This window comes from Lissotriton vulgaris, unplaced genomic scaffold (genome assembly GCF_964263255.1).
Source record: "Lissotriton vulgaris unplaced genomic scaffold, aLisVul1.2 SCAFFOLD_771, whole genome shotgun sequence".
Classification (NCBI taxonomy): Eukaryota; Metazoa; Chordata; class Amphibia; order Caudata; family Salamandridae; genus Lissotriton; species Lissotriton vulgaris.
This window is the reverse complement of record NW_028247168.1, coordinates 680,536-706,437: the sequence shown is the minus strand read 5'-3', so window position 1 is coordinate 706,437 and position 25,902 is coordinate 680,536. Positions and strand designations below refer to the sequence as shown.

At 42.1% G+C, this 25,902-nt stretch overlaps 2 protein-coding genes across 2 annotated transcripts in view; both read right to left on the bottom strand.

Annotated features, from left to right (window-relative positions):
- Positions 1–25,902, bottom strand: part of LOC147665610 (period circadian protein homolog 3-like) — a 321,666-nt gene that overhangs the window by 180,564 nt on the left and 115,200 nt on the right. The window contains exons 4-6 of the mRNA XM_086949648.1: positions 9,619–10,233; positions 5,443–5,594; positions 2,047–2,162 (exon numbers count right to left, since the gene is read on the bottom strand). Of these exons, the coding sequence (XP_086805774.1) occupies positions 2,047–2,162; positions 5,443–5,594; positions 9,619–10,019 (669 nt within the window). The 5' untranslated portion in view covers positions 10,020–10,233. The remainder of the gene's footprint in view (positions 1–2,046; positions 2,163–5,442; positions 5,595–9,618; positions 10,234–25,902) is intronic.
- LOC147665611 (uncharacterized) lies at positions 13,036–17,570 on the bottom strand. The gene is made up of 2 exons (XM_086949649.1): positions 17,124–17,570; positions 13,036–13,950 (listed from the first exon to the last, which is right to left on the bottom strand). Exons 1-2 carry the CDS (start codon positions 17,568–17,570, stop codon positions 13,336–13,338), a joined length of 1,062 nt encoding a protein of 353 aa, XP_086805775.1. The 3' UTR covers positions 13,036–13,335.

Below are 25,902 nucleotides of genomic sequence, written 5' to 3'. Positions count from 1 at the left end.
ATCCCAAAAGGCTGAGTACTACCCACAAATTTTCCTTCAGGCAAATCGCCATATTCTTCGGATTCTCTTATCTCTTTGCTGAAGATATGCAAATCTTTTTACGTTTTCCTATCCTGACTCCCCACCTCCAAGTGCACATCTCTAACTTCCTCATGGCCATCAAACATCAGATGACTATCACTTATGCTGAACTCAACCACAATGAATATAATTTAATTTCTTGTCACTTCAGCAGCTGCCTCCCTCCTTATCTCATCCACTTCAAACCTCACCTCCATATCCTTTGTCTCTCACTATCAGCAAGAAACCTCTGTGTACACTGCAGTAAACATAGAAAAATGCATAACCAAAACAACCGGAGTAGTCTGATATCCATTACTGAACATTCCTTCCACACAACCAAGACACCAATACCTTCACTTTTCCTTACCTAACTGGACAACTATCATAAGTTCTTGTCTGGCTATCTTCCCTGTACTCTTTTACCCCACTTCACAATGTGATCAACTTTACACATGAGTAGTTCATTTATACTTCTAAAAAACACGCCTATATCCAACTAAGATTCCTAAGCCATGTGTCTGTCTGTAAAGAATAGGGCTGTCTGCAAGTTACTGGTCCTGACCTTCGAATTCATGAATGGCTCTTCTCCTAATTACATCTCTTTGATTCAGAGCCGCTACTTCAAAGCTTTGTAACCTCTGATCAGCCAAACTTTATTTTCAGGTCACTCCAGTGCCTTCCTATGCAGCTTAATGATTAATGCACTGGAACACTGTCACAGCTGAAATGCTCTAAATGTTTCTGTAAACTCTCTCAAGATGGCTCCCAAGGATAATTTAATGTCAAGAATATCCTGTTTACCAGCCACACAGCAATCTTACCTTCATAATCACTACATCTAGCACTGCAAATCTTTAATAATGGGTCATTTATTCGCATTGTTTGTCTGTGTTGACCGTCCACAATGCATCAACTCCAGAACCTCCTCTACAGGTTTCTGTAATAATAGATTAGTTCTTATGTACAGCAATCCTTAAAACTTCTGAACAGACTTCATACAGTGCATACCGAGGAAGCCAGATTTTGCTTCCATTTCTGAAGATGTGACCACACTATATATACACTAAAAGCCTTTTATTCAATCACATTGTGGTCAAGCATTACATACATCATCCTCGCCACCACCCAAAGGCACACTGGAGAACACATATGAGCTACTGTTAGTAACTGACACTCCGCTATATAGTGACAAGATCCATCAGATCAGAAAACCCGCACTCGACTCTCCAACTAATATTTAAATAAATGAAACACTGTAGAGGTTGCCTGAGAGGGAGTCGAGGCACAAAAGTGACAAAGAATTATTTTCTCGATCCCCTTAATCTCTTGTTAAAGGTCTCTGACCCAAATTAATTGTGATTGAGTCTGTATAAAATCTTAAATTGTTAATGCGAGGTTTGTAAATTGCATTTTTAATCAATGTATTATATTATGGGCCTGATTCTTGATGTTTATATACTTTTATGGTTTTTGATATGAACCGAATAAAGTACTTTTGATTGATTGACAAAGAACTCAAATACACCTAATTCAGCTCATATAAACGAAACCATTCAGGGACACACAAAATAAGACTATCATTAATGATCATTTTGTGTATTCTTCACTTTCCTTTTTACTGTTCATTCTGCAGTGTAAGATTTCAAATTTTTTCTATAGTGAAAAGCAAATTACTTATAGTGACTTCATTGAAATAAAGCAGGAATCAATCTAGACCAATTCCTTCTGAGAGCTACAGGTTTCATTAACCACATATATACTCGTCAACATTTAATTTATTTATTGTGCTCCTGCAAAAGTTGCTTTGGGTGTTACTATTGAATTATACAAAAAAAGATCTACAACAGGGACACCTCTAGGTCCAAACAAACTCAATAGTAAGATGATTTCTATAGTCCCCTAAACATATTAGAATCATTTGAAAAATTACTCAAAGCACAGGAGGCGAAAGTGAATAATTTACACTTGGTTATGGAGACTTACGGTGTTTTTTAGGGGATGCTCTGAAGTAATATTTTCCAGTTCTTCAATGGTATGGACGTCCAAATCTACACTGGATGGTCCTTTTTGACTCAGTACCTGAAAAAACTGACTGTTTGCTTAAAAGAAAAAGAAAAGAGAGAGAGAGACAAGCTTTAACATCTGAGTTTACTCTAATTCACTATTTACGTAAGCATTACAGCTAAATTATAAATTTTCCATCCATTACCTCCCGCCCACTATTTTGTCCTGACCCAAACATCTACTCGTTTGTTATTACAGTCATGAATGCATGTTTTAAGTAGCTTTCAAATACAGGTTTCACATGAGCATGATATTCCACCAACCAGTGAAATAATTGTACACTGCCAAGAGATCAAACATGATTGTAATATTCTCAGATTCTCTACGGTTTATACAATAATTAGATCAGTACCTAAAACATGTTTCTAAACTCTGCACTTTTGATCCAAACACACAAGCTGAAGGTAACAAAAAGAAGAAACTAATTTTATTAACATTACTAAACAACAAACCTCAAGCAGAATAATCCTATACCACTCTTTCTTACTGTTACCTAGTCTACCAAAGCTACATTGTGTTGCCCCCTTCAGGAAGAAAAAATGCCCCATTCTCTCTCACTTACCTTTCTTTGAATAGTATTTTTGTATGTGGAGGTGTTTATATGATTACACTAATAAGTTGGCTTTCCTTTGGTCAGGTATTATCAGTTATTGTAGATTTAAACTAAGAACAGCTTAGTCTAAATACAATGGAGCAAAACCGACCCAAAAATATATATTCAAAACAAAAACATTGCAATATACATTTAAGAAAGTCCCTAATAGTCACACTGTGAAAAATTATGGACCAATAAGCCTGTGTACGTACAGGCAAATGAAAGCAGCAGAGAAGTGGTGGGACCACCATGATTGTATCCATACCACTCACTCTAAAGTTGCAGTGGTTATCTCATAAATTAAAAATTGAGCATATATATATATATATATATATATATATATATATATATATATATATATATATATATATATATATATATATATATATATATATATATATATATATATATATATATATATACGCAAACTGAAGTCTTTCACCACAGAACCACCAGGCAGGCAGCAACGAGGAAAAACCACGCAAGTCCCAGTCTTCTTTCGGCAAGTTTATTTAAAAAGGCAAGTTCACCAAATCTGACGCGTTTCGGGCGTCCGCCCTTGGTCACAGATCGTCAGGCAAATGAAAGAACATCCCTTTTAAAGGGTACATTGCACGAATTTAATTAGTGATTTTTTTCTTTTTGCAACACCATGTGATTAGAAACTGAAAACTGAGGACACACTACATATAGCTAACATAGATAGTCTGTTTTCTAAATCACAATTTGATATATATAAATCGAATAGCGGGAGGTATAATTACAATATTTACATTTTGTTGCCCAAATTTGTGTTAACATTCCATTGTGAGTTGCCATGTTACATATTTTGTAAATTTTATATCAGACAATTATTGTCAGTGTGCATTGAAAATGGCACATGATATCCGCATAAATGCGCTTATATAGTAGATTGCAAAAAAAAGACACAGTGTTACTGGTGGTCACTTGTCATGAAAAAGTGCAATGCGCGTAGATAAAGTGCAAATGCAATTGTGCAAATAATGCAAAATATTCTGTGCAAGCATAGCTTATAAATAAATATAAATATTTATAAATAATTTCATAATAAAATCATCTAAGCTTCTCAATTCATGAAACCTGATGCTAGACATATGACCATATAAAAATATCATCTATGTTTTACTCTTTTGCAATCTCTCAATTACCTGCATGAATGCAATAGACATGTAACGACAATATGGAACGTAATGATTTACAATCAATTCTTTTATATATATTTAGATAAAGCAACAAATATCGACCACCTTCCAAAACATTTTTTCTCTATACGTGATTCAAAAGGAGGAAACAAACTAGAAAATCTATCTTGATGTCTGTGTCCCAAAACTTAAATGGGAAAAGTAATGTGAATCCATTGAACCAGTGAAAAAAATCAATTGTGCATGTGATACTAAAAAAAGGGATGATATACAGTATGTGTAATAAAATTCATAATGAAATTAACAGGGTAAAGGCAGAGAAAGCAGATAATGGCCCAAAATAAATCATTGAACAGGGATTGGTTATAAAAAAACATGTAAGTCTTCCGTTGTGTTCAATCCATTGGGGAATCTGCTGTCTAACTCAATAATAAATTGGGACTCAAGTCTTCTGAGCATTTTTTCCCTATCGCCACCCCGTCTAGATTTAGGGACCGAGGCAATGACATAATATATATATAATATATATATATATATATATATATATATATATATATATATATATATATATATATATATATATATATATATATATATATATATATATATATATATATATATATATATATATATATATAATACCTCTGCACAACTATTTCTTTTGAACATCTGTATCAATGGTTATACAGTTTCAATTAATATGTAATTTATCTTTTGCTAAATTAATGTACAAATGTAATACTCTGTTTTTTTCACAGTGCACCATTTTAGCTTACAGATTATACTTAACCTTGTTTCATAGAGCTCTAAAAGGTAGCACATCACATAAGAGGGCCACAGCCTTATCACTCATATAAACTTATACCATTGTAGTAGCCCATTGTGCCCCCAGCAAAGAGATTTTGAATTATTGAGGGTTACAAAAAGACAACCTTCTTCTATGCGACTGTGCAATCATCTGGCCATTAAGAAACTGTTTTAGGATGACAAAATAAACTAAACAAAGTAACAGAAGATGGATTCTTATGAGGTGGCAGAACCTCTTGGCCTAATACTTAAACTGCTTGCATACAATGATCAGATTTGGTCTTTAAATCCTTCATAGCCACAAATCATTCAATGTCAGTTAAACTTCTTACTACTACCATAGCCGGAGATTGAGCCTTTTGAGCTTGTCTTATCTGTGGAAGAGAAGCTAGTTTACCAGTGTTATCATATGAGATTTATATAAGAGGATAATTGTTGACTAGAGTGCAATGAGTAATATACCTTTCTTTAGAAATGTTACTGCAACATACGTATCCCAAATAAAGTATACAAAAATATCATAATGATTTTTGGAGAACTGTCAGTGTAAACATTTGGAATTTAATTGCAAATCTATGAGATCAGTACACACGGTCTACACACCAGGAAACAATACTGCAATCTAAAGTGGAAAATTACAAGATTGCTTGAATCATAAACATTAATAGACAGGACATTAAAATTAACAAAGATCAATTTGATTAGTAAATCAAAAAAATACAATGCCTACTTCTAATCAAGCAAAACTACCTTGCACTTGTCGGACACACTTCAGTGCATAATTGAGGGCATCAACTGTACTGGGTTTGCTCCGATTTCGTTTCTCGACAGGCAAACGTCGCTTCATCTCTTTGACCATATACATCAGCTCTTTGTGAGAATGTACCCGATCAAATGGCTCACTACAGAAAGGAAATATTTACAATGAATGAAACAATGAATGCCCGTTTTCAACATCAAAGACCTGGCCTACATTCTGAGATGTAAATTTGCTTTTACGGAAATATTGGGTATCATTTAAAAACAAAAATAACAGTGGATCTCTGCAAGTAAAAATATGTCCATAACAGTTCTGATCCTATTTTTGGGTGGAATTCACACAATTTCAAAGGCTCCACTCAATGATTCACAGGCAATCAGAACCAACCCACCTGCTAAATTCACGTATTGAAGGAACTGACCTGGGCCCACTCCCTACACCGACGGAGTTTCTGCAAAAGTAAGAAATCTCTTATTTTGGTATAGGTCTCCTCCTGTGTTGCATCCACCCTCCTGCCAGTTTTGGTCGTCTATTTCTGTTTGTTTTATAACAAGTTTATAGACCCTAACGCCATATTCAGGGTGAATGGTGGTATCTTCAGTACTGTTTTACTGCATTTTCTCACCAAACGAAAACATAATGGAAAGCATGAGGCATATTTCATTCTTATAAACGTGCTTCTAGCAGTATCCCTTTAAGATAGGGCACAGCAAGTAAATCATTTTCCCAATTATTGATTTTATAAAATCATCTCAGTCAATGCTATATTTGTGTGGCTAAGTGGTACAAGAGCATATAAAGAAGGTCTTATAGACCACTGGTCTGTGGAAGATTCAGTGTGGCCAGTTTAATGCAGCTGCACTTACCTGATCTCAAACCAATGTAATGGCAGAAAGCAATGGAGGGCATGAACCAATCATTCTTGGTCCTTTCATTTTACCATGGTGTCCTCTACATGCACCCTTGGGCCAGAATAGAATGCTGTCTGCAAGCCAAGGGTCCCATTGCTATTGCAATCATCAATAGAGACCGTGGGCAGCCATGTTGTGTGACTCTTTCCCCTTTACAGCTGTCTGAGATCCAACCATCTGTCCTCAGTTTGGCCGTAATAGAAGATTTAACCATATTAAGAAGGTCCGCTCGAACTGTATTCGTCCTATCACAGTCTATATATAGTCCTATCCCACTGTGTTGAACACACTTTCAATACCGAATGCTGCCAGGGCTTAGGCCTCATCCATTGCAGGTAGAGTATTCAGCATGCAATATTCTAATATTATGCATTATACTCCTACCTGGTTTAAACCAAGAGAGGTCGCCATGGATCAATATAGTCATTACTCTCTAGGTTTGTTTGCAAAGATTTTATTGAAAAGTTTAACATCAGTTTTCAACACTGAGGGATCGTTTATAGGAGGATACTTGTTCAGGATCTTTATTTGGTTTTGGAATTAACACTGCTTCTCTCATCGTCAGAAGCGGTTGGCAAGTTAACAGAGTGGTGGGACTGGGAAGAGGTGGGGAATGGAGATGGAGGGGAAGTTGGGGAATGGAGACGGGTGGAGACAAAAAGTAATAATTAATAAAACACTTACCTGCTCGCCACATTGTGCTCCTCTCTTTTTCAGGCGCAGCCTCCCAGAGTGTACTGCAGCCCATCCTGATGCTGCTTTCATGCTGCTGAAAGCAGCGTCAGGATTGGCCCGAACGCTGGTGATTTGTGCTCCCACACAGACTGGGAGCCCCTGCCTGCTTTCTCTAACCCAGCAATGCAACAGGGGTTGGAGAGAGCTTCACTGCACATGTGGTTAGACAGACAGCCAAACCCACATGTGCAGTGAAGGCACTGCCTAACACTCCCCCCTCCAGCCTGTCACCACTCTGTCACCGCCCACAAGCCTCGGCTCCGAGAGAAAAATAAAACGATAATAAACAAGGGTTTCTTATCTTTTTATTTTTTTGGTTGCTGGCAGGTGGCGCAACGCTACTCCGCCATAGCGGAGCAGCTGCTGCTGCTCATCGTAGAGGGAACAACATCCTTTGCAAGTCATTCTTGAGGTACTTTAGCAATTTATTTACCAGTACGTTTGTGCCATCTGATACAAATCTGCTGTAAACCCATAACTACCTGGTGTTTCCCTTTTGGCACTCGCAGGAGGTGTCTTTAATCTCTTCTGGGATGAGAGCTGCAGCTAATTGTTGGCATTGCTGCTCGAACATAGTGGGTGTTCTGATTGAAGTCAGGTGTCATATTATTGTATGGTGATTCGCTACTAGGCGTTTCTGAAATCCCTTTGCTAATTATTTTCTACATTTACCATTTGTCCCCATTCTGGATATTATGCCTGTTCTTGTCGCAGTTGTATAATATTCGAATGGGGTTTCTTTCATTATAATAGCCAAGTTAGCATGTCTCTCGAGTCATCACCTTCACTGTCTATAATTAGTAAATATAGATTAGTCAGGCTTAGTCCACGTGTTTTTTTATGTGTCTTTTAACCTGCACTCTATGTTTCCTTGTCTCTGGGACTAGTACACATTTTTAATCTACTCCTTTTTAAGTGCACACTAGTTGAGTTTTTACTTCATATGCCTGTGCCTTTAAGTGCTATTTTACATCACTCTTATACTGCTCTGTTAATTTTTTGTTATGCTAGGAAAAACTTGTTTATAAACCCCCCTTAGATGTGTGGCAAAGGTTTGGTCATCCAGAATTTTGGGCTGTAAGCGGCTGTCATTGTTTTTGTTTTCCGCATGTATAGTCCAGTCTTTCAAATGTGTGATGTACCTAAAAAGGGTAAAGAGAATATTTTAGTTGTTGGGTGCTGATTTCTCCAAACGTCAACCAGTTCAATTGCCTGTATCATTTTTGAAAAGGTTGTTATAATTCCTGATTTCGCATTCACCTTTTGTGAGTGCCTATCTAGCTAGTTGGTAATTTATTACACAGTTAACCCCCAGATTCGTCAAAGTCCTGTTTTGAGAGTCCTTAATAGAGAATTTTAAGGATTAGCTGTTAAAGACTCGCAAAACGGGATGCATGTAGAAATAGAAATAATTTTAGCGATTTCTACAGCTTCCTTATTTGCGATTCGCTAATTGCGAATCGCAAATAAGGATTGGCTTTCCCATTCATTCCTATGGGTCTAAAGGCCCATAGGATGAATGGGGAGTCATTCCTTATTAGCGATTAGCAATTAGCGAATCGCAAATAAGGAAGCAATTCCAAGGGTGCCAGGGTGTCCAAAGGACACCCTGTTGCACCCCTGAAATGGTAATGTCCACTGGTGTTGCGCACACACATGTCCCAAGGACATGTGTGTGTGTAACATACAACTTAGAAAAATGCACTAAAGTTTTTGCTATTTACGAACGTAGTTAGACTTCGCGGTAAATAGCGGCCCCAGATAGCGATTTCGCAATTTAAAAATGGTTCATGATTTGCATTTAAGGAATCTCAAATTGAGATTCCTTAAATGCAATTAGTCGGAATTTAGCGATTTCTAGATTTGCGATTTTTGCATTTGGGATGATGCATCCCAAATGCAAAAATAGCGCTCGCAAAGGGCCAGATTCTCAGAATCTGGCCCTTTGCGAGCCGATTCTGGTTTGATGAATCTGGCTGTAAGTCTCCAAGCAGAATGCACCTAGACTCTAAATAGGGTGACCCCACTCATAGGCCTTCTCTAAAAAGCTGTTTGTCCTCTACATTAGGTGCATATATAAGCACCAGGGATGTTTGTATCCTGCCCGTATGCACAACACAATGGTAAATCTTCCAACTTTGTCAACATTTACTTTTTGTGCTAAGATTGGGATCCACGCTATTAGCCATATCAATACTCCATAGTAGTTGAGAATCACTTAAATATTTGGGCAAGTTATTCTGAGTTTAGCTCATATTACGAATTAAAAGGCTAAAGCTATGGGTTGTACATCCATTTGTTACTGTGTGCAATTTGTCTGCATTATTTATTGAAAGCCAAGTGAATATTGAAAATGCTTTATGAAGATGGTGGGGAAGAAAAGGGTGACTAAGGCAACTGCACCTTTTATTGAAGAATGTTAAAATACCAACATAAAAGAATTCAGGTACAAGTGAATACAAGCTGCTGATAGAAGGCAATCAACAGACAATACAACAGGAGTCCATGCTGATGTCTCACCTGTTGCTGCTACTACTGTCCCCTGTGGATTTACTTGGTCTCCGGAACTTCAAACTTGTCCGTCTCTTTGATTCATTGACTTTAGAGTCTGTCTCGCTGGACTCATGCCCATTTAAAACATTACCACTGGACTCGTGTTCATTGAAATCATTACCTCTGGGCTCTGGTTCACTAAAATCATTCCCACTGGACTCTTGTTCATTAAAGTCATTTCCATTGGAGTCATTTTCATGTGTTCCAATAGAGCGCATCTCCATGTCTTCCTGGTGCTGAATATCCTGGTTCTCCAAAGTCGGTTCTGTAAAAATGGTTGCTACCTCATTTTCAGCCTTTGTTGTGGAGACTGCAGCCCACGGTCCACCATGGTCCACACTAGCACCATGGAGATCAGAGCTCATCATGGGTTCATCAACTCTTAGTGCAGCAGCATGCTATATGACCATGGTCAGTGACTTCTTGGGTTTACCTTCAGCTAGTCAAACATGGAGGCATCATGCACCTTTCAACAAATGGGATGTAATTTACGACAGAAAACTTCCACATTTGGGAACCTTGCAGTGTTCTACCTCTTAAAACATGGTAACTCTGCAGACTGAAGTCTGGAATTGCTTCAACCTGCAAAAGAAAATATTAACACAGTTTAAAATCATAGGAGTTCACAAACACATTTCAGCACCTTCTCAAACTCTGTCAATCAACAGGAATAAAAATGGCCCTAAATATCAAAACTCAAATAAAATCCAAAACTTTAGAAAAGCAGATGTTAGTAGGCACGTATTTAGCTGTTGGTGTGAAGCGGCTTTACCATTCACCCAAAGAAAAGCGTGCATTTTCCATCGGCAATTCCTTTATTCTGTGCTATATTTAGGCAAACAAGGTAAATTACTAAAACTGCTACTTCACAAAGCACATGGACTATAAATGAACAGCCATAATTTCTGATGACTCAACCCGTAGTTTACTTCTTTATTTCAGAAACATAATCAGCTTGGATGAATAGATAGATGTGACCCGGTGATGAGCAAAGTACACAGCACTTTTTATTTGTTCTTAATATTGATTTTTTTCTATAAAACTTATTTTTGCAGTACTACTTCAACTTTAACGCGTACCGATAGAGTCTTTACACCTTTTTGCTGGAGATTTAATAAGATTCAAAATCGTGCCTGTAATGAGCCACGTACTTCGATTCTACAAAAGCAACAGTAAACTCAAGCATTATTAGTGTTAAAAAAAAGATAACACAAAAGGGTATGCAAACGAAGCATTAAGGGCCCAAATTACCAACCTTAACCAAAAGACAAACTGTACTATTACTCCCTGTCTGCTCCTAGGTTTAGAGTAAAAGTTAGATTTTTTTGTTTATTAGAAACCATTCCAGCAGTGGTAAACAAATGCTTCAAAATGCATATTTCTGCATGCGAGATTGCAAAAGTGTACAATGACGAATCTGAGAAATCAACCATTACATGCCCTTGTACTTCAGAATCAATTTTCTTTTACATTAAATATTTAGATTTTTGGGAGCGGGGCTGGTGAAGGGGGTTCCTCCTCCTTTTCAAACTGGAGAACATTTACTCGAGCCACTGGCCCACCTGCAAATATTTTCAGAGTGGTAGACCTGCAAATCGTTGTTGAATATACATAATCATTTTTGTGCATGTTCACCAACTTTTACTCGTAGACTCTTCAGGATGGAGCACAGAACCTGCCTCAGTTAATTTCCTCCGAAGTGTGATTTATCTTTGTGAATCAAGCCTAATATATTTCACAAATTGTCAAACATCCATTGAAGATTTTATTTTACAATTTGGAAAAAACACAAAAGCACGCACATTCCAAGCCCAATACCAAATTGCATCTCTTTTGGAATGATGCTTTAAGAGAAGAGAACAATCATCATGCAACAAATTACACATATAGTATTATTATCATTCAAATTCTATTATAAAAAATATGTTTGTCATGTGTATGCACATGATCCAACACCTCAGGATGAGTGTGAATGTAATGTAAAGCTAGGAGAACAAAAGGTGCACATTTTTTGCAGCTGACTAGTGGTAATGTAAGAGGATGACTGTGACTGTGACTGTGAGAAACACAGGCAGTTTGAGTGAGTTCTTCACTCTCCTTTCAGAGACCCCTTGGACTGAGGCCCCCTCAGCTATGAAAGATGTACAATTTAACACCAGCTTACAGTGCCTGGTGTTAAGACTCATCACACGTAGGTGGTAGCCCCCCACACCTTTTCTCTTCACTTCTCCTGTTTTGCTGAACTAGGTTGCTGTGCACTTTACAAGTTCTAAAGTGCTCTCCCTAAAACGTGGTAAAATTGGCCTACACCCAATTGACACATTTTATTTGTAAGTCCCTAGTAAATGATACTATATTTGCCCGAGGCCTGTAAATTAAATGCTACTAGTGGGCTGCAGCACTCCTTGTGCCACCCACTTAAGTAACACTTTAAAATCATGTCTCAGGCCTGCCACACCAGCATAATTTATAAGTGCAATTTCAACCTGGGAAAATAAACCTACTGCGAAGCCTAAACGTTCCTCTGTACTACTTGTAAGTCACCCCTAAAGTACGCCCTAAAAGTTCCTAGAGCAGGGTGATTGTAAAAAGTAAGACATGTGAGTTTAGATTTTACAATTCCTTGCAGCGAAAAACTTCTAAAGTTGCTTTTTAGAGTGGTAAGGCCTATCTCCTCCATAGGACAACACTGGGTTTGCCTTATTACATTTAGTACATGCTAATATTAGATTGGGATCATATATCTTGGTCTCGTTTTACTTTTAATTTAATATCCTCTTGAATGGCAAAGTCGAATTTTTGTTGCAATTATAAAAATTCCACTTTTAGAAAGTTGGCATTTTTGTGGATCAAATCCATAATGCCTTCCTGCCAGTAGCCTGGGGCACATGACTCTGGTGTTGTGGGTTGTGTATTGCTGCCAGAGAGTGAGATAAAGAAAGCCTAGGTGGGGATAGGATGGGCATCCTGCCAGGATGGTGGGGGAGGGGTTGTACACAGACCCACTTGCATTTCAAAGTTTTTTTTCCAGCAGACAGAAAGGAACCCATCGCCAGGCCTGCCCTTGCTATTTTCATCCTAACAGTTTGGAGCCACGCTCAGGAAGGCAAATGGGGAGACAAAGGGGGCATCAACCACCCACAGTCTGGCAATGGGGACAAAACTTGGCACTCTCAGACCCCAAATCAGATCAATTCTGGACACGGGAAAGCTTCGGAAGATTAATTCTGGGCCTGCTGCAAGAAGGACTAGATTGCTGCCTGAGGAAGGTAGACTGGACCTGCTTTCCATAACCCAGGACCACCAGAGTGACTACAAGGCCTAGTTTACTAGCCTCCTGTAACCGCGGGACCAGTAAAGGGCAGGAGACGTGTTTTAGTGACTCTGGATTTTAATTGTTCATACAGTGCATCGGTACAGGTTTTGCGAACTGTGGACCTTCGTGGTGATCTGCTTCTCTCTTTGCGCGGTTTTCTACGGGTTCCCTCTTCTCTCCTCCGGACCGGACTCCGCCGCTCAGGGGGCTCTGGAGGCTCCGTGCTGGCCACCCACGCCGACGCCGATGGGGAAAAGGAAAAGAGAGGCAAGTATCAGAATTGATCCACAGGAATGCAGTTGGAAACACAAGGATGGGGGTAGTGAGGGGGAACACGTAGTACAGTGATCCTGATCAGCTAAGTTAACTCAATGAGGAGGGCGAGTGCTCGTGCTTTTCCCCCGTGAGACGTCCCTCAGGTTCCTCCCCCCCCTGTCCGCTAGACTTCTGGCTTTATCGGTGAACCACCCCAGGAAGCGATTACGCACCTCAGTGAGCCGTACCCCTCCTGGCGTACGGCTGGGCGACGCGTGGTGTTGGCCTCCAGGCGTTCCCTGTTCCTCCTCCGCTTTCTCGGCGTCTACTTCCTCCTGCAATGCTCGGTCCGAGCTGCTCTCGGAGATCAGCTCCCAGGTCCACTCCCGATCCGTCGGCTCTCCTTCAGAGCGAGGGGTCTCGCCGATCCACCTGATGCTGCCGCTCTGCTTGTCCTCGCTCTCTCCGCTTCCTCCTCTCCTCCGCTCCTTTCCTCTGCTCTCTCGTCCTTCTTCTCTCCGCTCCTCCTCGCTGCTTCCCGCCACTCCGCTCCTCTCCACTCTGACCGCTCCTCCGGTGTATAGACACACCTGGTGCTGGGCGTTCTCCTCCTTTATCCACCTGCGAGGCTCCGCCTCTTCTACACCTCCGGACTGGTTAAAGGGCCATACGTCTTCCTCGTCGCAACTGTAGGTGTCGGGGCTGTACCACTTCGAATACTGCGTGGGCTGTGGAAAGAAGAGGGGGGGGTCACATTGGGTCAGTTCGCGCCCTGTGGCGGTGCTCGCAAGGGGGACCCCGTTACACACCTCCCCCCCAGGACGCTTCCGCTTGGGAAGCGGGTGTCGAGACAGAAAATCAGCCCCAACGTTGTCCACACCCCGCTTGTGGCACACCCTGAAGTTGAACGGCTGCAATGCCAGGAACCACCTCATGAACCTGGCGTTGTTCGATTTGTTACGGGCCATCCAAGTAAGGGGCGCATGGTCCGTGTAGAGCGAGAAGGGCCGGCCCTCGAGGTAATAGGCCAACTTTTCCACGGCCCAACGGATAGCCAGGCACTCCTTCTCTACCGTGGCATACTTTAGTTCCCGCGGGAACAGCTTCCTGCTGACAAACAGGATTGGGTGGTCCAATCCATCCCGACCTTCCTGTGACAGCACCGCGCCGATCCCAAACTCGGACGCATCCGTGTGCAAGGCGAATGGACGCGTATAATCCGGGGAATTGAGGATGGGGGTGGAGGTGATCCTTTTCTTCAACTCGTTGAATGAGTCCAACATGACCACCGTGGGTTTGGCCAGCGCGGCCTGTTTGACAGAGGTCTGCAGGGCGTCCGTGAGGGGGGCGGCCACCTGAGCAAAGTTCGGTATAAACCGTCGATAGTACCCTATTAGCCCCAAAAACGCACGTAGTTCTTTTTTGTGGTGGGAAACGGTGCCTCTGAAATGGCCCTGACTTTCTCCGTTTGTGGCTCGATCATGCCGTGTCCCAGGACGTACCCCAGGTACTTGACTTTATGAAAAGCTATCCGTGATTTTTTTGCATTAATCTTCAGTCCCGCATGGTTCAGGGTATCCAACACTTGCGACAGGTGTCTCAAATGGGTCTTCCAGTCGGGGCTGAACACCACAATGTCGTCCAGGTACGCTGAGGTGAAGGACGACAGACCGTGTAGTACGTTATTCATAAGTCTCTGAAAGGTGGCGGGTGCACCGTGAAGGCCAAACGGTAGCACCGTAAACTCATAATGGCCCTCCTCGGTTGAAAAGGCTGTTTTATGCCGGTCCTCCTCTCTTAGCGGCACCTGCCAGTACCCTTTTGTGAGGTCGATCGTGCTTATGTACTGCGCATCTCCCAACTTCTCTATGAGTTCGTCAATCCGAGGGATGGGATATGCATCGAACTTCGAGATTGCGTTAAGGGCCCGGAAGTCCATACAGAACCTGCGTGAGCCGTCCGGTTTGGGTATGAGGACGATCGGGCTTGACCAGTTGCTGTGTGAGGGGCGTATGACCCCGAGTTGTAACATGTCAGTTACCTCGCGGCGTATGTCTTGTCTCCTGGCTTCTGGGATCCGATAGGGACGTATTTTCACGGTCTTCCCTGGGTCTGTGTCTATTCGGTGTTCAGCCAGCGTGGTTTTCCCCGGGAGGTCGGAAAACACCTGTTCTTGTTTCAGCAGCACGTCCAGCAACTCTTGTTTTTCCTCCTGTCTCAAATCATCGTTGATCACTAGCAGGGGAATCGTGGAAAGGCCAGGGCTTTTATCCGACTCAGCAAGGTGAACGGGGTGGGGGGGTTTCCCCAACCACTTCTTTAGCAGGTTTATGTGGTAGACTTGCCTTTTTCTGGCGTTCACTTGTAGCCGGTAACTGGTCTTACCGATCTTCTCCACTACTTGGTACGGACCACTCCACTCCGCTTTGAATTTTTGTGTGGAGGAGGGCAACAACACTAGAGCCCAATCTCCTCTTTCCAAGATCCTCCATTTCTTTCCTTTATCATAAAGGTTCTTCTGTTTGTTCTGGTGTTTCTCGAGATTGGCGAACGCCAGGTCCCTTAGTTTCCCTAGCTTGGAGCGCAGGTTCCGAGCGTATTCCAGGGTGTTTGCGGTCTCTTCTGGGGTTTCTTTTTCCCACGCCTCCTTGGTCATGTCCAATAGTGATCGGGGCTTTCTCCCATATAACATCTCAAATGCCGAGACCCCTAAACTGCTTTGGGTCTGCCCTCGGATGACATACAAAGCAATGGGAAGTACCTGGTCCCATTCGTTACTGTTGACTCCCAGCATTTTTCTTAAGGTGGTTTTTAGGGTGCGGTTGTATCTCTCTACTAATCCGTCGGTTTGCGGGTGGTATACAGCGGTCCTTATCTGGTGTATGTGAAGCACTTTACATACGTCCCCCATGAGGCGTGACACAAAAGGGGTCCCCTGGTCGGTTAGTATTTCCTTAGGGAAACCCACCCGGGTGAATAGTTCAAGCATCTTGTCAGCCACGTTCTTGGAGGTGGTGGAGGTGAGGGGAAATGCTTCCGGGAATCGCGTGGCATAGTCGACGATGACTAGGACCTATGAATATCCTTTCTTCGTTTTTGGGAGAGGTCCAATAATGTCCATCCCAATCCGTTCAAAGGGAACCCCAATAATGGGGAGGGGTTGTAAGGGCACCGCAGGGGGCCTCGTCATGTTTCTGGTTTGGCAAATGTCACACTCCTGGCAGTAGGTCAAAGCGTCTTTGTATATCCCGGGGCAGTAAAAACACTTCAGGAGGTTCTGGGTGGTTTTCTCTGCTCCCGTGTGACCGGCCACCAAATGAGAATGCGAAAAGAACAGGACTTGTTCGCGGAACGACACCGGAACCAACAACTGCTCGGGGTCCTCTTTTCCTCCCTGTCGGTACAACAGGCCGTTTTTGATATACAATCTCGGATAACGCAGTGGATCTTCGTCCTGGGTGTGATGTGCCTTCTCCCAGGCGTTAACCAATGTGGCGTCATTGGCCTGGGCGAATTGAAAACTGCGGTCCAATGTCCAGGGATCCGAGGACGCCAAAGCCGTCACCGCTTCTGAGTGTCCCCTTGTTTCCAGTGTCTTCTTCGTCTGGGCCATACTCCGCTCGAACATGGACAAAAAGGCTGGGTTGTCCGTTCCGATTATCAGGTCTTCAGGCAGCGTAGACAATACCCCGACCCGAACCCTTACGGCGGGTCCTTCCTGGGGTTCTAGGGGCAGTAGAGCGACGGGATATGGTTTCACATCCCGGTGGACACATCGGATATATACTTGTTCGTGGGGGATGAGCTGGTGGGGCCTTACGTGGTGGGCCTGTACTACCGACTGGCGGCAGCCAGAATCCAGGAGCGCCTGCACTGTGTTGCCGTTTATCCTCATACTGACGCGGTATGCGTGTCCCATCTCCGCCGAGTAGAGGATGGTTCGGGGCAGATATCCCACTTCCATCGGTTCGTCTGCCGGTCTTCTCCTGGGGCAATGCCTGGCTATATGACCCCAGGTCCCGCATTCAAAGCACTGCGGTCCCGTGTGAGGGAGGGGTTCGCTTTTCCAGGGACGTGGTTTGGGTGTTTCTGGAACCCTCAGGAGTTTTTTCTCTGGTCGGAAGGGTGCCTTCGACTTGTCAGACTCCGGGGCCTGCAGGGGTCTCTGTTGTACCCGTGAGTATGTGTTAGCCATCTCTACGGCTTGAGTTGTCGTCAGATCAGGGTGTTGTTTTAGCCACCTCTGGGTGGAAAAGGGTAGCGCCTCTACAAACTGTTCCAAATAAATCCGGTCCATTATTTCCTCTTTCGTGCTTTCGTTCAGGCTGAGCCACTTGTCGGCGGCCATCTTCAATCTGACAAACAGAGTCTTTGGCGTTTCTCCTGTTACGCCTCGTTCTCGCCGGAACCGCAGCCGGTATGCTTCCCGGTCCAATCCCAGATGGTCCAGGATAATCCGTTTGATATCCGTATAAGGGGTGTCACCCCTTGGATTGGCCACCTGGTAAGCGGCTTGTGCTTCACCGACCAACAGCGGGGCCAAAAAGAAAGGCCATTTGGCCCCAGGCCATCCACAGGCTCTGGCCGCCCGCTCAAAATTTAATAAAAAGGCATCGGGGTCCTCTCCAGGTTGGTACTTTTGCAGAGAGACCCCACCTATGGTGTGGGGTATGTTGCTTACGGACACTGGGCCGGACGAAAGAGGGGGGTCCAGAGCACGGGCCGTCACGGCTGTTTTTATCAGTTCTCTGTCGGCTTCTGCGGCCCTGAGCTGTTGCTCTGCCAACCTCTCTAGCCTCTCCTGCCCTTGCACCAGGGCTTGCACCACGCCCTCCATCTTCTGGTCGCAGATGGCTACAGTGCCCGCATTCTCCACCACTGTAACCGCGGGACCAGTAAAGGGCAGGAGACGTGTTTTAGTGACTCTGGATTTTAATTGTTCATACAGTGCATCGGTACAGGTTTTGCCAACTGTGGACCTTCGTGGTGATCTGCTTCTCTCTTTGCGCGGTTTTCTACGGGTTCCCTCTTCTCTCCTCCGGACCGGACTCCGCCGCTCAGGGGACTCTGGAGGCTCCGTGCTGGCCACCCACGCCGACGCCGATGGGGAAAAGGAAAAGAGAGGCAAGTATCAGAATTGATCCACAGGAATGCAGTTGGAAACACAAGGATGGGGGTAGTGAGGGGGAACACGTAGTACAGTGATCCTGATCAGCTAAGTTAACTCAATGAGGAGGGCGAGTGCTCGTGCTTTTCCCCCGTGAGACGTCCCTCAGGTTCCTCCCACCCTGTCCGCTAGACTTCTGGCTTTATCGGTGAACCACCCCAGGAAGCGATTACGCACCTCAGTGAGCCGTACCCCTCCTGGCGTACGGCTGGGCGACGCGTGGTGTTGGCCTCCAGGCGTTCCCTGTTCCTCCTCCGCTTTCTCGGCGTCTACTTCCTCCTGCAATGCTCGGTCCAAGCTGCTCTCGGAGATCAGCTCCCAGGTCCACTCCCGATCCGTCGGCTCTCCTTCAGAGCGAGGGGTCTCGCCGATCCACCTGATGCTGCCGCTCTGCTTGTCCTCGCTCTCTCCGCTTCCTCCTCTCCTCCGCTCCTTTCCTCTGCTCTCTCGTCCTTCTTCTCTCCGCTCCTCCTCGCTGCTTCCCGCCACTCCGCTCCTCTCCACTCTGACCGCTCCTCCGGTGTATAGACACACCTGGTGCTGGGCGTTCTCCTCCTTTATCCACCTGCGAGGCTCCGCCTCTTCTACACCTCCGGACTGGTTAATGGGCCATACGTCTTCCTCGTCGCAACTGTAGGTGTCGGGCTGTACCACTCCGAATACTGCGTGGGCTGTGGAAAGAAGAGGGGGGGGTCACATTGGGTCAGTTCGCGCCCTGTGGCGGTGCTCGCAAGGGGGACCCCGTTACACCTCCTCTGCTAACTACAGAAATACACCAAACTTCCACAGGCACTGAACCCTGCTGCTGGCCTCTGATGAAGTCCGCCCCAAACCCCTTCACGTGTTGCCACCCAGGTCCTGGACCCTTGTAAGTGGTGTTGGTCTTAATACTCTTGGAGGACCCTAAAAACTGGGACTTAGAAACTTTTTGAAGAAATTCTGCAAGCTGATTCAACGAAAGAGCACTGCCTTTGGGATTGACTTCGCAGCAGCTTCTAGTACGTTTTTCTCGAAGCAGAAAATCCTTTTCAGAGGGACCTTTCAAACAAGGTACACATCTTCACTACTGTGACAAACTCCTTTTGACCACAGCCTGTGGCCTTGCCCCTCTGAAGACTCTTAGACCAAAGCTAAGCTGGCGCCTGTAGCTGACCCGCGCTCCAATGAGGACAGCCTTAACTTGTGACTTTGCCTGGTATGTGCAGTTAGTGTTTTGTTCTTTTTGATGTTAATTTGCATAAAAAACTTTTACATTCTATAACTTTGGTTCTACACAATGGATTAAATTTATTTTGATGACATTTTATTTCGTAAAATGTAATGTATTTTCGAAGTTAGTTATGCTTTTTCTAGTGTTGCGTTTTCACATTATTACTGTTTGTGTGCTACATAAATACCTTACAGATCGTCTCCAAGTTAAACACGACTGCTTTATAACAAGCTATGAGAGCGTTCGCGCAGGTTTGTGGTTGTTGCCTGAGTGGGGCTTCTACACATCTCAACTAATAACCCAACTTCTTACATTGGGATAGCAGCAATGGGTGTCTGCACCTACTGCTTACACGCTCTGTGAACTTTCATATGACAGAAGGGGTCAAAGATGTGATACCAATGATGTAGCCAGCGATTTTGTGGCCATGCAAATTCAAGGAGGTTTCCAAAATGTGTATATACGTGTGATAGTCACATGCAAATGAGGAAACCCCCTTGCCCCTGTCCATTCTATATTGCAGTTGAGGGGCTAGGATACAAAAAGTTCTCAGGAGTCTTGCTAAATGGGCGTTGCCAGAAGTGCCAGCTAAAGTGTAATTTGTCAGGAAAAATCTGTTCAATGAGTTTAACAGGGCAAAATAATTCTCTGTTTTGGTGTATGACTGAAATGTATTGCACTCTATGCTTGTGATTGTATGATCCAATCGAGGATACACTTAATGAATTAGTTTAAACAGGATAAAGAATTCTATATTTTGTTTCTAATTTAATAGAGATATTTATTTCTCTTGATTCACTGGACAACACTTGACAAAGGACCAAATAGGGTCCAAACTGCATTGGGAATGAGGAAGGCAACACAAATGAAGGAAATAAATGTGATATAGGAATAGAAGAAATTTTGAGCCCAACACTTTGCAATTAAAGAGGATTTTTATATTATTATGAGATAGTGAAGCTCCAGAACAACACAGATGAAACAGGAAAACGGACTGGACTGGACTGGACTGGGTTCCACAGAGATAGTGCTTAAAGAAAGTCCTAGTCCAATCTTGGACATGCGCAGGGACACATGAGATTTGTACCCAAGACACCCGGAAAGCACACAAAATAGTGAAATATTCCAACAGAAGAAGTAGTATGGAGAAACAGAAGTGTGTGGGCTATTAAAAGGAATTCCAAGGAACTTGTTCATCAAGGAGTGAGCCAACAGAAACTCCTGCAACTGCTTTGGTGAGTCCAGGGAAAGAGAGTGGCATTAATCCTCAGAAAGAAAAGGTTTCAGTCCACAATGATGCAGGACCAACAGCATTAATTAATGGAAAAAAGGGTTTCTCCATGCCCACTTTTATCCAGGTTTTGAATTGTATTTCTGACAATTATATTTGATTATGGATATGCAGATTTGTTTCTAATGGCAACGTCTAAACTGTCACAGGAAGCCATTTGGAGAGCTAGAATTTGAGATATGCTGTTTGATATTCAAAATATTGAGTGTATCATTTTTCTAAATAAAACTGTAATTTAACTAAAACTGCTCCATTGTAAGTCCATATAACATCTTTCCAAAACAGTCTTGCTTTGTATAGTACACTCCACATTACAATTTAATTTATTAAAAGTACTACTCCGGTTTCCTATAAAAGCACAGTTAAGTATATATATATATTGTTCTCTATGTTTTAAACTCTGCTGTCTCTTGCATTCAGAATAGCAGTGTTTCTGCACTTTCATATGTCACATTATGATTAGAACAATCGCAAAAGCAGAGCAGAAACTGTGCAAACTATTTTCTCCAAATATCTCCTATATTGCGGAGTTGTTTATACTATCCAATAAAATAACATACATGCTATTGTATCATAGCTTTAGAGTGAAGTCCTATCAGAGTTTACCTTCAAGTCTCCTTTGTTTTTGAGTTAAATGGGAGTTATGCTAGCAGCTTCAGAATTTGAACATCATACTCTTAGACAACATAGTTTTAATAAGCAGCTGTTTGACTGCTGCACAAATAAGTATTTTAACACCTCTAAATTAAATCGCTTTTTGTGAAGGTGTGCTATAGTAGTTTTCGAGACCTGTGATAATTGTAGCTGCTTTTTAGTGGAATCTCAGGTCAGAAGTAAATTATATCTAATTGAGTTCTCAACATGCAATGCTGGGTACACTGTAATTAGCCCGACAACTAGCTGGGCGCTTGTTCAGGATATTCAGTGAATGATATGTGATCTATAACTAATGAGATGGACTGTAGTAGCAAGTCTGAAAAATTTGTTAAAAGAATTATTAGATCAGCTAACTTCACACAGAGTAAGATACACTGGTGTTTACACTAATCACCGAGTGGTTTAACCCTTTTGTGAAGTTGTGAAGGGTCATTAGGCTACAGTGAGCAGCTGAGAGTAGCTTTCAGAATTTAGTTGAATTTACCCTGGGAAATACTGTTTATGGGTTAAAGCTGTGTCCTTAAATCACTGTTAGCTACAATAAATAGGTTTCATTGATGCTGCACAATGATTGTTTGATGAGAAATTGGCATTCCACTTGAGGAAAGCAATGGCTTTTTAGGTTTCTAAGTAGGCCTGAATATTTTCATAATAGATGGGCGCAATCGTACATCCTTAAAAGAACATGCACAAGCCAACAATAGGTAACTGAAAAGTGGCTGCTCTGAATTTAGAAAAAAAAAGATTATCAGCCATATTCATCAACATGAATTGCGCTCGCAAATGGCCAGATTCTGAGAATCTGGCCGTTTGCGAGTGCGATTTTTGCATTTGGGATTCATCATCCCAAATGCAAAAATCGCTATTACCGAAATCGCATATTTGCGAGGAATTGGATTTAAGGAATCTCTAATAGAGATTCCTTAAATCCAATTCATCACCCAATTTGAAATTGCGAATTCGCAATATTTGGTCGCAATTTACCACGAAATCTGACTTTGTGGTAAATTGCGAAAAAAGAGTAAAAAGCACTTTAGTGCTTTTTTTCTTTTGCATGTTACACACACACATGTCCTCTGGACATGTGTGTGCGCAACACCTGTTCAAATGTGCATTTGAGGGGTGCTACAGGGTGTCCTTTGGACACCCCTGGCACCCTTCAAATCGCAATCTTATTTGCGATTAGCAAATTGCTAATCGCAAATAAGGAATACTCACCATTCATTCCTATGGGCCTTTTGGCCCATAGGAATGAATGGGGAGTTTTTCCTTATTTGCGATTAGCAATTTGCTAATCGCAAATAAGGAATCAGTAGGAATCGCAATAAATTTTGCTAATCCTACATGAATCCCGTTTTGCGAGTCCTTAATAGCGAATCGCTATAATTCGCTATTAGGGCCTCGCAAAACGGGAGATTGATGAATCAGGCTGTTGGTGTGAAAGAGGTGGAAAGCTGCACGGTAAGGGAAAAGAGAGTGTTGAAGGAATAGGAGATGGCACATTTTCAAGTGTGAATGCAAACCATGGGCACAGAAAATATTCCATTTATAAAGAGCTTATTAGGCCTGGAAGCAATATTTGCCTACATAAAGAGACTCATTTCAAAAGGACCACAGTGACAGCAAGAGCGACCATGTACATGTCACATGACTTAACAAGATTTTGGCCGTGAGAAAGCCCATGGCCTATTTAGCGCCCCACGGGTGAAACACGTGTCAGCTGTTATCTCTTTACTTTATTTTCGTTGGATCTATTTTGAATAATTTAACCTATAAATCAGAAAATGCATTTTGGACTACATTACAACAGGAAACTACGTTTGACTTTTCCCGCACAATAACCCTCTACCACACTTCCATTATATTGCTCTATTTAGTGGTTCTTGGGTGAAACCACTTGAGAGGAAAGTGCCAGCCATAAATTTGGGTCCTGTCCCGGTTTGTTGTCGGAAATTCCGGTTGGTGCTCACCCATTCACCAACAACCACTAAACGTTAAAGAGGCATGGGAACAGCTGGAATCAATTTCAGTATTAACCAGATAGACACTACCTTTATTGTCAAGAAAGACACTGACAACAGTGTCAAAACAGTAGTGGAGTTGCAAAATGTGATGGCTATTGTCAATGAAGATAGGAATATGCTATTACGAGGCATTCAATGGTTAACTACTAATTAAATAAACTAAGCAGAGACAAGGATTGTACGATAATTATTTGCAAAAGGCAAAACCTACTCTGAGTGAAGCACATGCTTAAGTATTATGTCTTGAAGAGTCAGTAGGTAGGTGATACAGAGAGGATCACAGATCAAGAGATCTCACTGACACCATTGATTCAGTGATATTAAACACTTAAATAAACAAAGACATGGACTTCAACCAAAACATGAACGGTAAGCAGCCAAGCCCAGAACTTCGGAAAAGGGGGTACTCACCATCCAAAACGCAATATTGAGATATATAGGAATTCAGATAGAGACAAAGAAAGTGGTTATAAATATTGCGTTTTTTTCCAAACGAAAAGGGAAGGAGAGTCATGGGAAAGAAATGCATCCTTCACGTGAGATTGAGGAAGCATCTCATTATGATGAAATGACATCAAGGAAGAAAAGAAGATCTGGCTGATATCCTCAAAAATCAATGAAAAATAAAGCTCCTCAATTGGTAGACAATTATAAATATGTTAAATCCATTGGGCATGTAATAACCCAATATCGTAAAAATACCCATTAATCTGCTAATGAATATGTTCACTTTTTAAATTGATTCTGCTAAAATGTTTTATATTTCTTGGAGATTTTCCCCTGAGTATGGGACTTAAAGCTTAGGGACAGGAGATTACCAACTTGACAACTGTAGAGAGATGAGTTCCGCGAGACATTTACTAGTTTCAGAAAAACGGCATGAAGTAATTAGGGCTGATTAGATGCTCACCTTTTGGAATGATGAAATCCCAAGAATTATACTCAGTAAAGGAAGCGTTTTGCAGCTTCAAAAAATGCTGTGGCATTCTAAGGTACATAATGACTCACTTAGCTCAAATGTTTGTCATTCATAAGAGCCTTGACTATATCGTTTGTATTGCTACCATCTAATATAATGTACAATATATTACTGTATTAAAAAATAATCCCAAACCTCATAAAATCCTTTTTCTACAAGTAAAATAGCTGAAATCAATAGCACTTGAGAATTGCAACTAGAAGGTGGGTATTCTAAAATCTTTGTATAAATTACTTGTATTCTGGAGGGTGAATGGATGTATCCTCAATAACTGCATCTAAAGTGGCTCTAGTATCCAAAACAATACCAATCCTGTTTTTCTTTTAGTTATCGGTACAAGCTTTCCAGACTTATTTGAAATTATCAATATGAACCCACAAAGCAGGAACAATTAACTACATCAACTCCGGATTCCAGCTCCGATTCATGGTCAGAAAGATATAAAGCACCACCAACTATAAATAGATACATTGAGCCCATCTTCAGAGTCAGATTGTGCAACAAAACTTTAATAACAAAAAAGCACTTCTGCAAGTCAAAACTCTCCTCTCAAGATGGTATCTTATAGATTAAAGAACTCCGAAAACAAAATGGTACCTTTATCAGGACATCCTACATAGAAGACAGAATGTCAGTTCGGGTGACATCTTCCAGACAGAAGTGTGATAGAATCGCTAAGTTGATAAGAATAACAGACATTTGAACTGGACTTCTTAATTCTTTCATATCAAAAAAGAAAACCTTAATGTATAGGGCGCCTAAGGGCTCTGTGCTGTCCCTTTGCATTCTGAATCTTTGTATGTCCTTTTTAGCTTTCCTTATTCAATCCTCTGGTTTATCTGTGGTAATGTATTTCTACGACAGCGATAAGTTTCAAACTTAACAGTGATTCGAAGAAGACGACAACTACTTTGCAGCACTGCCTCCAAAGTGAGGAGTAATGTATTCAGAGAAACAAATAGGAGTTGAATGGTAGAAAAACTGAAATCTTGTACCCTTTCAGGCACTCATTAGCCTTGGTGTTTGTTTTCGGCCATCTTGCTGTGGACATAAAACAGCGCCTGTGCAATGTATTGGAAAACTTACATTAAAATTTGATGCTGGACTAACTTTTCAAAACCAGATCAATTCTGTTGGCGAAGAAGGAAAATCTCTAGGATGAAACCTATGCAAGAAGCACATTAGTGGAACTTTTGTGTCCATGTGAGTCATACTGTTATAGGAAACTTCAGCAATAAATAAATATGAAAAACATTCCTCTTGAGTAGTATTGGAACAACAGAGTTGCACTTCTAGACTTTGGTTAGTTTGTTCTCCTTGATTATTAGAATGAGGGTGATAAGATGAAAAAG

Bases quoted from the DNA above. Each gene is read 5' to 3' on its own strand.
- LOC147665611 (XM_086949649.1), bottom strand. From the start codon at position 17,570: ATGGCCGCCGACAAGTGGCTCAGCCTGAACGAAAGCACGAAAGAGGAA. The intron at 13,951-17,123 runs GTCAGTATGAGG...TTCTTTCCACAG, and splicing joins AGATGGGACACGCATACCGC to CCCACGCAGTATTCGAAGTG.